The sequence below is a fragment of the Myotis daubentonii genome, chromosome 9 (assembly GCF_963259705.1).
Source record: "Myotis daubentonii chromosome 9, mMyoDau2.1, whole genome shotgun sequence".
Taxonomy (NCBI): domain Eukaryota; kingdom Metazoa; phylum Chordata; class Mammalia; order Chiroptera; family Vespertilionidae; genus Myotis; species Myotis daubentonii.
Genome location: NC_081848.1, coordinates 38,814,547 through 38,828,889, shown reverse-complemented (window position 1 = coordinate 38,828,889; position 14,343 = coordinate 38,814,547). Strand labels below are relative to the sequence as shown.

Below are 14,343 nucleotides of genomic sequence, written 5' to 3'. Positions count from 1 at the left end.
GATTTTTTTGATTACATAGGCATATGTAGACAAATCTGGGCACCTGATTCCATTTATCAAATTGTTTCTACATTAAAGCATAATCTAAATTTCAAATAACAAAATTTAATTTTTAGAAATCAATTTATCTCTAAAACAGTAATTATCTCTATTCCTCAATGAAGGTAAAATCCCATTAAAATAAATATTACTATGCAAGATTTCCAAGCCTCAAGCAATCCATGTATTTTGACTACAGCATCTGGATTCTACACTAATTTATAAATTTACTGCTTTTCTGCAGTAAGCTCAATGAGGACAAGGACCATGTCTTTCTAATTCAGACTCACTTCCCTACGACTTAACACATAATAATTGCTTGGCAGTTTAAGATTATCCTTAAACAAATGGCATAAGAAATCTGCCATTTAGGATCTCCAGTTTCCAATTGATATTCCCTTTTGGCACAGTAACCAGCAACAGGATTTTTAGAGCAGTTGTTAAGATAACTGACTAAATAAAAATCCTGTATGTGCCAAGAAAGGTGCAACTTCATCTTCTCGATGTCATTTCTGTTCACCTCATTTCCTTACTTCTCATTTCCTCACACCCGTTTGTCATCAACATCTATAGCTGCCTCAGTTAAAATGCACTCTTAGTTTAAAAAGATATTAGGCCCTACCTAGTTTGGCTCAGTGGATAGAGCATCGGCCTGAGGACTGAAGGGTCCTGGGTTCCATTACGATCAAGGGCACATGCCAGGGTTGCGAGCTCAATCCCCAGGAGTGGGCATGCAGGAGGCAGCTGATCAATGATTCTCTCTCATCATTGATGTTTTTATCTCTCTCTCCCTCTCCCTTCCTCTCTGGAAGAAGAAGAAAAAAAGATATTAGGAGCCCTGGCTGGTTTTGCTCAGTGGTTAGCATGTAGGCTCACAGAACAAAGGGTCATGGGGTTCGATTCCCAGTCAAGGGCATGTACCTGGGTTGCAGGCTCAATCCCTGGCCTGGTCGAGGTATGTGTGGAGGCAACCAATGTGTCTCTCTCACATCAATGTTTCTCTCTTTCTCCCTCCCTCTCTCTCCCTCTCCTCCCTTCCCTCTCTCTCTCCTCCCTTCTCTTCCACTCTAACAGCAATAGAAAAATATCCTTAGGTGAGGATTAAAAAAAAAAAAAGGATATTAGGAATCAACAGAAAAAGAGTACAAGTGTTGATTTTCACTTGGTTTAAAGGGCAGAAAAGACTACTATCTCATATCTTCTTTTGGCTTTCCTCCACACAAAAATCTTGACCTAACTTTCACAGCCTGATGATCATAAAAATGCTTAGAAGGGTCTTATCAGAGTAATTCCAGCATCTACTCTCCTCTTATATCTTTTACTTGAACCCTCTGAAACTACTAGGATATGATAAACTTCACTGATTAAGTTTCCATATATGAGTTCAACATTAAGAAAAAAAACAAGTAAATCACAAAAAACTTTAACTCAACACATAATAGATGCGCTGGCCAACTTTACGTAACATTAAAAGCAACCCTCAGAAGAAGTATGTGGTATTATTCCTATTTATATAATGAAGATATCAAGATACAGAGAAGAGAGCACCTGATAAGTGGTGGAAGCAGGATCTGCTGCCAAGTCTGTCTGGTCCATGCTTTTCCCATCACACCACACTGCTTTCTAGGAAAAAAGAGCCTTGGAGAACCACTTCATATGAATTTTCCAAACTTTAGAGGATCTCAAAACGTTTCTGATCCACACAATTCTACCCATGTGGAATCCTCTTTCTTTACATTTCCTTCTATTTAATAGTTGGAGCCTGCCTTTAAAGTCAAATGTACTCAAAAGAACAGAATAGTTGCATAGAATTGGGCATATCATGAGTGTTTCTTCAATAGGCTCTTTAGAAAGCACTATGAATTGTAGAAATCCTATATAATAAAAGGCTAATATGCAAATTGACTGAACGGTGGAATGACTGGTCACTACGACACACACTGACCACCAGGGTGCAGACACTTAATGCAGGAGCTGCCCTCTGGTGGTCAGTGTGCTCCCACAAGGGGAGTGCTGCTCAGCCAGAAGCAGTGGCGAGCACAGCGGCAATGGTAGGAGCCTCTCCCACCTCCATGGCAGCACTAAGGATGTCCTACTAACAGCTTAGGTCCAGCACTCGGACATCCCCCGAGGGCTCGTGGACTGCGAGAGGGCGCAGGCTAGGCTGAGTGATGACCCCCACTGGCCCCCGAGTGCACGAATCTCATGCACCGGGCCTCCAGTATATATATATATATATACTGGAGGCCCGGTGCACAAAAATTTGTGCACTCGGGGTGGGGGGGGGCGTCCCTCAGCCCGGCCTGTGCCCTCTCGCAGTCTGGGACCCCTTGGGAGATAACGACCTGCTGGCTTAGGCCTGCTCCTGGGTGGCAGAGGGCAGGCCTAGTCCCTAGGTGCAGCCCCTGGTTGGGCTCAGAGCAGGGCCGATTGGGGAGTTGGGGCGCCGCCCCCTGTCATGCACAGAGCAGGGCGGATTGGGAGGTTGCGATGCCACCCTCAGTCACGCTCAGGGTAGGGCCGATTGGGGGGTTGGGGCACCACCCCCTGTCACACTCAAGGCAGGGTCGATGGGGAGGTTGCGGCGCCAACCCGTCACGCACAGAGCAGGGCCAATCAGGGGGTTGGGGCTCCATACCCTGTCACACACAGAGCAGGCCGATCAGGGGGTTGGGGAGCTCCCCGCTGTTACGCACAGAGCAGGGTCGATCGGGGGTTGGGGAGCTCCCCCCTGTCACGCACAGAGTAGGGCCGATAGGGGAGTTGGGGCACCGCCCCCTGTCACACACAGAGCCGCAAGGCCTCCAGGGGGTTTGGGCACTGCCCCGTCACGCTGATCCCAGTGCCGGGAGGCCTCGCGGCTCTGCTGATCCCAGTGCTGAGAGGCATATTACCCTTTTACTATATAGAATAGAGCCCTGGTGCATGGGTGGGTGCCTGCTGGTTTGCCCTGAAGGGTGTCCTGGATCAGGGTGGGGGTCCCCACTGGGGTGCCTGGCCAGCCTGGGTGAGGGGATGATGGCTGTTTGCAGCTGGTCACACACCCTTCAGGGTGGGGGTCCTCACTGGGGTGCCTGGCCAGCCTGGGTGAGGGGATGATGGCTGTTTGCAGCTGGTCACACACCCTTCAGGGTGGGGGTCCCCACTGGGGTGCCTGGCCAGCCTGGGTGAGGGGATGATGGCTGTTTGCTGCTGGTCACACACCCTTCAGGGTGGGGGTCCTCACTGGGGTGCCTGGCCAGTCTGGGTGAGGGGCTGAGGGCTGTTTTCAGGTTGGGACTGAACCTCCCAACTGCTCCTTTTTTTCTTTTTTTTCTTTTTATTTTATTCTGGGCCAGCGTTAGCTCTGAGGCTCCAGCTCTTAGGCCTCCGCTCCTGAAAGCAGGTATCTGGTTTGTTTCCGTTCTATAATCGAAACTCTGTATCAACTCCAGCTCTGAGATCCCGGCTAGCTGAAAGCAGGTTTCTGGGGTTTTGTTTAGCTTCTATATTCGTTACAATGTTTCTTAAACCACAAGCTCAGAGGCCTGCAGCGGCAGGCGGGGAATGTTGGAGTCCTCCGTCACTGAAGCAAGCAAGCCTCATGTTAGTTTCAAGCTGCCTGGCTGCCGGCCGCCATCTTGGCTGGCAGTTTATTTGCATATCTCGCTGATTAGCCAATGGGAAGGGTAGCGGTTGTACGCCAATTACCATGTTTCTCTTTTATTAGATAGGATATGTATATATGTAGGAACTGGTTTTCGTGATTTAGGTTACTTACTTTCTGGGTAAGAAAGTTCCATGTAAATTGGTCACTATCCTTCTGAAATTATATCTGAATACATTTGTGCTCTTAAATGTTTTTTAGAATTGCCCATTTCCTAAAGATGTAAGTCCTACCAGGTTAACTACTTGAGTTATACATTGTTACAACAAGGCAATAAGATCTCAGGCCTTATTTATAGCTGGCACTTTAGAACAGGACAGAAATATTTGAATAATTTCATAGATTTGTGAGAAATTAGGAGTGTATTCTTATTAAGAGGAAATAACAACAGCTAGCTAGGCAGAATAAAAGCAGGATCCTGACCTTTCCAGAACTGGGTTATTTAAGAAATAGAAATAAAGGTTATTTTGTACACACAAGCTCTGCAGCATTAAAAAATTTAAATCATGATCAAGCCTAGAAGAGTTAGGCTTTGGAAAACCATAGCATGCCAGTGAGGTGAATATTACGCACTAGCTCAGGATGGTTTGGAAGGCCACATTTTTTGCAGGGTTCATCATCCTCCGCTAGGACGGCTTCTTCACTCTCCTTTGCTCCCTCCTCTTCTGAAGCTGCAGATGATTTCTCACTGTCAGACCCTTCACTTTCATCGTTGCTGGAATATTTCCACCTGCCACGTGTTCGAGAACCAGTCCATCGAACTTTGCCTTTGGTTTTTACCTTGTATAAAATAAAAAATTGATATAATTTGTATAAGAATGTAAAAAAAAACCATTATATGTTCCTTGCAGAATATTTAGTCAATACATAAAGAAAAGGAAAATTATTGTAGCATCTTCACAGATATAACTACTATTTAATTTTGATATACATTCCCACTATGTTTTCTATTTTGGAGGGTATTATGATAAACATTGTCTTATATTTTCCCTAGTCATAAAATATTCTCCTAACATCACTGTAAAAGACTATATAATATGCCATCCTGTAGTTGTATTTCTCTAGTCCTCTACTAGACAGACATTTAGGTAGTTTCCCATTTTTTCAACTGTATCCTTGTAAATATAAACTTTTACACATAGCTCTGTAGTTAGGATAAATTCCTCGAAGAGAATTCTGGGTCAAAGGCCATGCACATTTTAAAGGCTCTATAATAGAGCACTATATTCTCACATTTTAATTATACAAAGTTTTAAATTTCCACATCAGAGATTAATATAACAAATTTTAATGGTTCAGAAATGCACATAAAAATTCTGACAAACTTAAAAAACATATTATTCAGAGTAAGTTTATAATGTTGTAAATTGCTTTTTACTTACTGGTAGCACAATTTTTATATATTTTTATTCATTTCAGAGAGGAAGGGAGAGGGAGAGATAGAAACATCAATGATGAGAATCATTGATTGGCTGCCTCTTGCATGCCCCCTACTGGGGATCGAGCCCGAAACCAGGGCATGTGCCCTTGACCGGAATTAAACCCGGGACCCGAACCTTCAGTCCAGAGGCCACACTCTATTCACTGTGCCAAACCGGCTAGGCCACAATTTTTAAATTTATATTTAAATTAATTTCTACAGTATAAGTCCTTATCAAAGACCAACAAAATTCTAGCAGAAGGGGAAATTTTTTCAAAGTAAACAATTAAAAATTCAGTATTCCAGGCAATAGAGGATCACTTACAAAGATGAACAATCTGATCACTAAATAAATTAAAAATATAAGTAGCACTTCTAATTATAACAAACTTCCATAGACTAGCCAAAAACTGGTACTAAATTTTGCTTAAATAAGAGAGACATCAGAAAAAAATTCTGACTCCTTAGACTAATATTTTATATTGGGGAATATAGGCACTTTCATACCCGTAATGAGAGGGTACATAATGGGGCCATTTTTAGAAATGTGTCAATAACTGTCAAAAAATAAAATATACATGCCCCTTGACCCAGCAAATCCAATTCTAGGAGTCTATTCTAAAGAAATACTCACTCATGTCCAAAATGATCTTCAAAGCAGCATTGCCTGCAATAGTGAAAAATTGGAAACAACCTAAATGTCAATCAATAAGGGAGGAGTTAAAGAAACTGAGTTATATCTACACTATGGAATACTATGTGGCCATTAATAACCAAAATGTAGACTATATCTTACTGATGTGGAAAGAGTTCAAATAGACACTGTTAAGTGAAAAACTCAGATAAAAATGAACATATTTGATTCAATTTATTTTTTAAGTGTATAGATATTTATGAACATACACAGTAATGTATGGGAAAAGAATTAAAAACTAACTGCTACTAATGTTTATAGGACATTTTCATTTTTCAATCCTATAGGTTGGGTATTATTTGAGTAGCTTGCAGAAAGAATATATTCCTTTGTTGCCTGTAATAAAGAAAAAGTTTAAACGATAATTAGACAGTCGGAAATAAAATGTCTGGGGATAACTACTAAGAAAAGACATCTCAGATATAGGAAGATATGTGTGTTTTTAAAGTTTTCTTTGAATGACTTTAGTCAAAAGCAAAAGCTACAAATACCTACAGCCAAATATTTCTAAATAAAAATTAAATCTCAAAGTAGGAGAAATTTTACCTTGCTTACTTTAGAATTTATATCTTTCTCCGTTTTTTTCAAATTTTCCTTTTTGTCTGTTTTTTGCAAAGCCGTTGACTCCTCGTCCACTTCATCTTCTCCTTCCCCTCTTTTTTTATCAGCTTTCTGATCTCTGATCTCAGCCACTTTGGCTGTGGGTCTAGATATCCTTGGAGACCTCCTTAAAGTACGACCCACATTTGTTTTCTCTTCTTCTTTTTCAGACTTCTCTTGCTTGGTTTCTGGTTCTAGAATTTGGGGAGGAGATTCTGGCTTCTTCTTCCGACTGGATATCCTAATTGTTAATTTGATGCCCTCCTTTTGCCTTTCAGAGGTTATCTCTGTGTTCTCTGGGGCAGTGGTTTCTTCCTCAGGAATCAACTTATATTTAAATTTGTTTTTTTGCATAGAACCTTTTGTGTCAGAAGGGTCCTCTGCACCAGAGGTCTGGGCATTGTCCAGGTTGTCCATTTCTACTACCTTCATGGATTCAGAATCCGCTTTCAGAACTTCTGAGTCTGTTTTTTGCAGGGACTGACCCTCAACAGAACTTGTGCTCTGACACTCCACCATATCTTTTTCTGAGGCTGGTTTCTCACAATGCCCAGCCATGTCAGACAGCGAGGAAGTTTCAGCTGCCCCAGGAGAGCCCAGCGTTACTGATTCCAGAGGACTCTTAGGAACCTCCTCTGGTATTGGACTCAATCTTTGTGGGTCCTTGTCAAGAAAGGTCTTTTTGGACTTCTCTAACTTTTCAAGACATTCTATGACTGGTGGGCGCTTATCCTTATTTTTGGGAGACTTCTCTTCAACTTTCATGGTATGGGATTCAGCAGCAGATAAAGCAGTTTTTAAAGAGAGATCAGTTGCCATGTCAGAAGCCTCGAGAGAGGTTTCCATTTCTGGAGGACCAGTTTCCTCTGTCTGTTCTTTTGGACTCTGGGTCTCTACAGCTGATACTGAACTTTCTGCATCTTTCCCTAAAGGGACCACTTCTTTCTCCAGGTCACCTTTTTTTATACTTATTATGACAGAATTTAAGGAGTCTGCTCCATTTCCCTCCACGATGACACTTTTATCCTTAGAGGGGCTACAGCCATCTTCCTTTGTATCATAAAACTTTGTCTCCATTTGTTCTGTCTTAAAATTTGGAGTTACCTTTTCATCACAAACTTCTCCATTTACCAGCTGTTTCCCTTCATGACCCAAAGCAGTGATTGTAGAGATCCTTTTATAAGTCTCCTCCTCTTGTTTTATTTCATCCTTCAAAAATTCTTTTGTTGGAGTAACTGATTTACACAAAGGTCCTTTGATTGGACTGTCAAAATCATCACTCAGTTTAATTTCTCTTTTTTTTAGTGGTATCTTGGCCTGCTGGTCATTTTTAAGTTTCTCGGTTTCTTCAGTAGACTTCTCAGTAATTTCTTGAGTAGATTTAACATTGCCACCAAACTCCAGCCTCTCGGGCTCCAGCTTCTCCACACCTCCTTTGATATCTTTAGGGTCTGCTTTACATTCCTTCACTTCGACTTTAATGGGTTTGACATTTTCCTTGAAGGCATCACTTTCTTCTTTGAAAATCTTTTTTCCCTCACTTTCCAGCAAAGGTTTTTCTAACTTTACTATAACTGGCATTTTCACAAGTTCCTTTTCATCTTCTTTTTCTATTTTCACAGTTGTTTCTTCCAGAGCATTGGGTATAGAACAGTTTTCTGAATCTACTGGCTGCTCTTCACTTTTCCTCTTTTCATTTTCTTTCTGTTCCTCTAAAAATCAGAAAAAATTTACATGAATCTAAGCAATCAATATATATAAAATATAAAAAGCCTAACATATATTTCCATTTGAAGTTTCTCTCATAAAAGAGATAACTTTTGTCACTGGACATTTAACAATAAAAAATAAAATGTGACTAAAGAAAATTACTCTAAAGTATAACCTCTAGATATTAAAAAACTATTATTTAGAATGACTCAGATTTATGCTTTATATTTTAGCTTCAGTGTTCTCAATGGAATGCAAATATTTATTCAGCTCAAATAACTTATATAAGCTCAAAATATGGCTCAAAAATATGAAACTAAAAATATTATGTGAAACATTTCCAAAAAACTGTATTTGTTTGAAGAACTGACGATTGTTCTTTGTAAGTCATTGAGCACTTCTTTTCATTGAGGCACCATGAGAATGGCAGTGGGAAAATTTGTTTTATGTTTTATTCAGATTATAAAATTAACATAATTCTGTACAGAAAATGAAAAACAGAGGGAAAAAATGCCCATAATCCTAATACCCACAGATAATCATTACTAATATTTTAAGTTACTTCCTTCTAGTCTTGTATATTTTTGACAAAGTTATGATCATGTTGCCATTTTTTTCATTGAAACATTAGTACTTTCTTATATTAAATGCTTTATCCAAAAATTACACTTAATCATATAACACTCCCTAATGTAGTTTTATTATAATTTACTTTATTAAATGCTATTAACATTCCAGGAGTTAATATTTTACAAATAAACTATTAGGTCTATGTGTCAATTCTTTTTGTTGTTGTTGTTAATCCTCACCCAAGGATATTTTTTCCATTGCTTTTCAGAGAGTGGAAGAGGGGGAGAAAGGGGGAGAAAAAGAGAAACATGTATGTGAGAGAGACACATCAGTTGGTTGCCTCCCACACGCACCCTGATGGGGGCGGGGTGTAGCAAACCCACAACCCAGGTATGTGCCTTTGACTGGGAATCAAACCTGCGTCCCTTTAGTATGCATTTCAATCCTGTAACCACTAAGCAATACTGGCCAGGGTTGTCTGTCAGCTATCTGTCAAGTCTTTTTTACTTTATTGATTACGTATGTCCAATGTTTACAGAGTACCTAATAGTGCAAATTTAAACAAAAGCCATATTTAATAAGTGGCATAATCTATATGTGAGATTATAAGATTGCATATATGCTTGTGCTCAGACAATTTAAGGAGTATTTTCTAGAATTCTAAATTTACTTACATTTGCGTAGAACCTCACCCTATCCTGCCAACTGAAAAACCTCAATTCTAAATGAAGTTTACCAAGATAGTAAGAGTTACAAAAAATTAGAATGGATTCTCGCAAGTTGAAAAACTACTGTTATAATGTATTTCATGGCAATAAAATGGAATGGATAGAAATGAAATGAAGTAGGAAATATTTTATACAGTGGGGCCTTGACTTACGAGTGTCCTGACTAATGAGTTTTTCGAGATACGAGCTGTCTCTCGGCCGATATTTTGCTTTGAGTTGCGAGCTAAAATTCGGGTTACGAGTCAGCTTCAGATACCCCACCGCTAGTTGGCGCAGCGAACGTCACAGTGAACGCCACAACATCAGCCCAGCATTCAATTCATTGTAATGGTGAAAATTGATTTGACATACGAGTAATTTGAGTTACGAGCTCAGTCGCGAAACGAATTAAACTCGTAAGTCAAGGCCCCACTGTACAAGAATTCACTATTTTTTTAAAAAGTGAAATTTTATTGTAAACTATTTCTTTTATGCTCAATCATGCTACAAATAAAAATTAAAAAACCACTAGGAACCATTTAGACCCTGAGATATAATATAAGTATTGTTCCTCCCTCTTTACATTGTTAGTGATTTAATTATACATGCTGCTAATAAAATTAAAGACATCACAGTAATTACCTAATTGATATGTCATCCCTTTCCCACTGATAAAGTAGGTTTGCTAAATTCCTGTTCACTGAGATTGGTTAGCATATCAGCAAATCTAATTAAAAGAACTTCTTGGTTAACAATTAAGATATAGAATACCATATTTAAAAATAACTTCAGCCTAATACTAAGAGTTTACTGAACACAATTTAATATTTCTTCTATATATTTTGGTTCAGAAAGCAACTCAGGATTTCATTATGACTCTCACCCAATAGGTAAAATGACAGTATGACCATATTGTACTGTAAGTCTGTAATGTGATAAATATCATTACAATAGCAACCATATTATAATATATGTGTGTCAAAGTAACATGGTGTACACCTTAAATTTACAGTTACATTTCAAATTTGTATTTTAAAAAAGGAATAAAAGTCACACCTCTATTTTTTTCTTTAATCCTCATCCAAGAATCAGCCGAGAGAGAGAGAAAGAGAGAGAGAGAGAGAGAGAGAGAGAGAGAGAGAGAGAGAAACATCAAAGTGAGAGAGAAACACTGATAGGTTGTCTTCCATATGCTCCCTGACCAGTGATCAAAACCGCAACCCAGGTATGTGCCCTGACTGGGAATCAAACTGGCAACCTTTTGGTGCATGGGAAGATGCTCAACCAACTGAGCCACTCCAGCCAGGCAAAATGACACCTATATTTTTACTTGGAAGAGGTGAATGAAAATTTCTCTTCAGTTTTTTAAACTGATTTTGATTTGAGTGACAACATGGCAAAATAAAAATGAGGAGTAACATTAGATTCAAGACTCCTAGGTTCAGCTAGTGGTGTATCTTTGGACACATCACAAACTCTTTGGTCCTCATTTCTTCGTCTACAAATAAAGCAGCTGGACTAAGTTACCTTCACTAACTCACATTTCTCTTTATTAAAAAATGTTAAATCCTTGGTATTTTTATGTTTGGCTCAGTTCTTTTAAGAGAAAAACATGACAATAATTACTACTATATAACTACAATTACCATCATAGACGTGTCCCTAAAACTGTATAATGAACAGGAGGACCATAAGAGAAATGAACCTTTAAAGAACAATCATAACTGGTAAAAAGGGCATTCAGTCATACAAGCATTTCCCCAAAGTTTTGTTAAAAGAAACTATAAAAGAGATGCAAATGAGTTTAAGAGACATGAAATTTGAAGTGACAAAACTCAAGGAAAAATAAACTTCAAAACTCACAATGCAGCAACAACAGTGCTTGACAAACCTGAGATGAATCAAGAGAAGTGTTATGTACTACAGATTTTTAAAGCCAATTCATTCATTTATTGAACAAAGATTTATTGATCACTTATTATGTGCTTTCCAAACCATCCCAGACAGAATCACTGTGTAACAAAACACCGAATGCTCTATATAAGTTAACAGTGAAGGACATTGCTAGTTATCTATCCAGTGTCTATCCCCAACTCTGATTTTGTTCACGTATTAGTTTCCGCCAATCTAAGATGCTCCAGGTTCATGCTGTTTTTTATATGCCCTTCCTCTGAATCAGTCTTGTCTCTTAGGATTGCTGGTTCCCTTTATTGGAGAATGATATCCTATATAATAAAGATGTAATATGCAAATGGTTGTTACACCGTGAAGCATAACGACTGATTGCGTAACGACCAGATCACGGATCAGCAGGAGGGTGGGGAGGCGAGCTACAAGAGGGTGGTGGAGAGCTACAGGAGGGGGCAGGGCAGCAAGCTATGAGAGGGGGCGGGGGGAGCTACAGGAGGGCGGGGCAGCAAGCTACTGGTGCACGGATTTGTGCACAGGGCTACTAGTCTACATATATAAAAGCCAAGCGACCGGAACGACAGAACGACCAGTCACTAAGACACACACTGCAACAGCCAACTGGCCCGATTGCCCCCCCCCACCTCCCTCAACACTTCCTCCTGGCCAGCCCTACCTCCAGTTAGCCCCCCACCCCAATTGAGGGTGGGGCCGACTGGCCCCGCCAACAATCAGCCCCCCAACACTGATCAGGGGCGGGGCCAGCCAACCGCCCGCAGCACCCCCTGGACCTGATTGGGCCCCGATCAAGGGTGGGCTGGCTGGACCCTACCCATGCACGAATTCATGCACCGGGCCTCTAGTTTTAAAATACAAATCTAAAGCTAAGAGGGCTTATTGCTACTGGGATGTCATTATTCTTAGATTCCTCTCATAAACAGAGGTAGAGAATATATCAATGTATATCAAGCCACACAAATGAATACAATTATATTTATTTCTATATCACCCACTACTGATGTTTTGTTAGTAATTCTGGCTATCTGAAACTCATTTACTAGAAGATTTCTAAAGAAAGGCTAATGGGAAAATAGATACTGAAACAGTTTATCTGCAGTCTTTATCTGAAAGTCAATTTGGCTGGACATAAAATCCTGTCTTAATTCCCCCCCCTGATATACACTATGACATTTTCTTCTGGCATAGAGCAGCCTGGTGTTCTTTCCCTTAAGTCACTTGGTCCCTTTGTCTGGATAACTAAAGTATTTCTTTCTTCAAAAAACAGTAACTTTACTAGAATATGTCTTGGTATTAGTTGTTCTGGGTTCATTTTCCAAGGTATACAGTGTCTTTTCAACATGCAGACTCCCATCTTTATTTCAGGAAGTTTTGTTAAACACAGTCTAGTATTGTTGTCTGTACCCTTGCTTTGACTTTTTGTTTAGAGACCCGTTGTATTTTCTTTGCCTATATTCAAATCCTTCTCTCTTTCTCTCAAATCTTTACAGATTATAAGATTGCATATATGCTTGTGCTCAGACAATGTGAGCAGTGTTTTCTAGAATTCTAAATTTACTTCGTTCTTCATTTCTTTTTTATTAAAAAAAAATACAGCTACCATTTGCTATTTTTTTAAACTTGGTCATTCTTTTTATTTTATTTTTCTTTAATATATTTTTATTGATTTCAGAGAGGAAGGGAGAGGGAGAGAGAGATGGAAACGTCAATGAGAGAGAATCACTGATCAGCTGCCTCCGACACATCCCCCACTGAGGATTGAGCCTGAAACCTGGGCATGTCCCCTTGACCGGAATCAACCCTGGGACCCTTCAGGCTCTAAACACTGAGCTAAACCAGCAAGGGCCCATTTACTATTTTTTAAAGACAATAATTCTTGCATATGTTTGGGCAGATGTTTCTTTTGCTTTTTTGAAACATCTTAACTATTTCTTGAGTTCTACAACCGATGAAGTTATAGTTCTCATATGTTTTGTGAGAATGTCTTTTGGATATGCTTTCATTTTCTGTAGGGGGTATTCTGTTCCTTATTCTCTTGTTCTTGTAATCCTATAACATTTTACCTTGATCCTTTTTAGTTGATTATTTTTGTCAAGTAGTTTTTCTAATTTGATAGATCTAGAGCTCCCCATCTGTTATTTTTATAAAGTATTCAAAATTAAAGTGATCTACACTATGAGATTAACCCTATTCCTTTACCGTACTTTTATTAGAACGTCCTTTTTTGCTCGTCACTGCTGCTCCCATCCTACTTAATTTGGAGTTGATTACCACAGTTTGGACAAAGGGCATTGTGGAGTTTTGTCTTGGAAGAGAGCTAGCTTCAGCTGGAGAGGTTTGGGAATTCATAAGGCCCGGAGCACCCCAGCTCCTCTAAGACCTTAAGTTTCAGATATTATCTACAGTTTTAAATTTTTCCATCAGTATATGTTCTTTTTATGCAGGATGTGCAGGTTCAAAATTTATGCCCAAAATTATATATGATAAATGTTCTCTTTCTGATCCAAGGCACAACAAACTCAATCAGAAAAAAAAAAGTTTAACAAATTCTCAAATCACAAGAGCTTTTGCTTTTTTCCTTCCCTCTCCCCCTTCTTCCTTTTTTAATCTCCTCTCCCCTTAACTCGCCCCCCCCCCGCACCCCAAAATGAGCACAAATCTTTCTCTTAAGTATTGTGGTCTGTCTCCTATTGTTTGTGACATAAAAATAAAAGAAATGCAAATTGGCCCTAGCCAATTTGGCTCAGTGGACAGAGCTTCGCCTGCAGACTGAAGGGTCCAGGTTTGGTTCCAGTCAAGGGCACAAACCTCTGTTGCAGGCTCCTCTCTGGCCCAGGCCCTGGTCAGGGTGCATGCAGGTGGCAACCAATATGTGTGTTTTTCTCACATCAGTAGTACCCTCTCTTTCCCTCTCTCTGAAAATCAATGGAAAAATATCCTCAGGTGAGGATAAAAAAAAAAGTTTTTGGCTCAGTAGTTGGAGTGTTGGCCCACAGACTGAAGGGCCAAGGGTTTGATTCCTGGTCAAAAC

General features: G+C 39.7%; 1 protein-coding gene across 6 annotated transcripts in view; it reads right to left on the bottom strand.

Moving 5' to 3' along the window:
• The window catches only part of RSF1 (remodeling and spacing factor 1), a 141,968-nt gene that overhangs the window by 38,525 nt on the left and 89,100 nt on the right, over nt 1-14,343 (bottom strand). For 4 of the 6 annotated variants that reach the window (XM_059708348.1, XM_059708351.1, XM_059708352.1 and 1 more), the window contains 3 exons: nt 6,346-8,111; nt 4,259-4,465; nt 1,588-1,662 (listed from right to left, as the gene is read on the bottom strand). In XM_059708348.1, the coding sequence (XP_059564331.1) occupies nt 1,588-1,662; nt 4,259-4,465; nt 6,346-8,111 (2,048 nt within the window). The remainder of the gene's footprint in view (nt 1-1,587; nt 1,663-4,258; nt 4,466-6,345; nt 8,112-14,343) is intronic. The other 2 variants (XM_059708349.1, XM_059708350.1) reach the window with 2 other exon arrangements.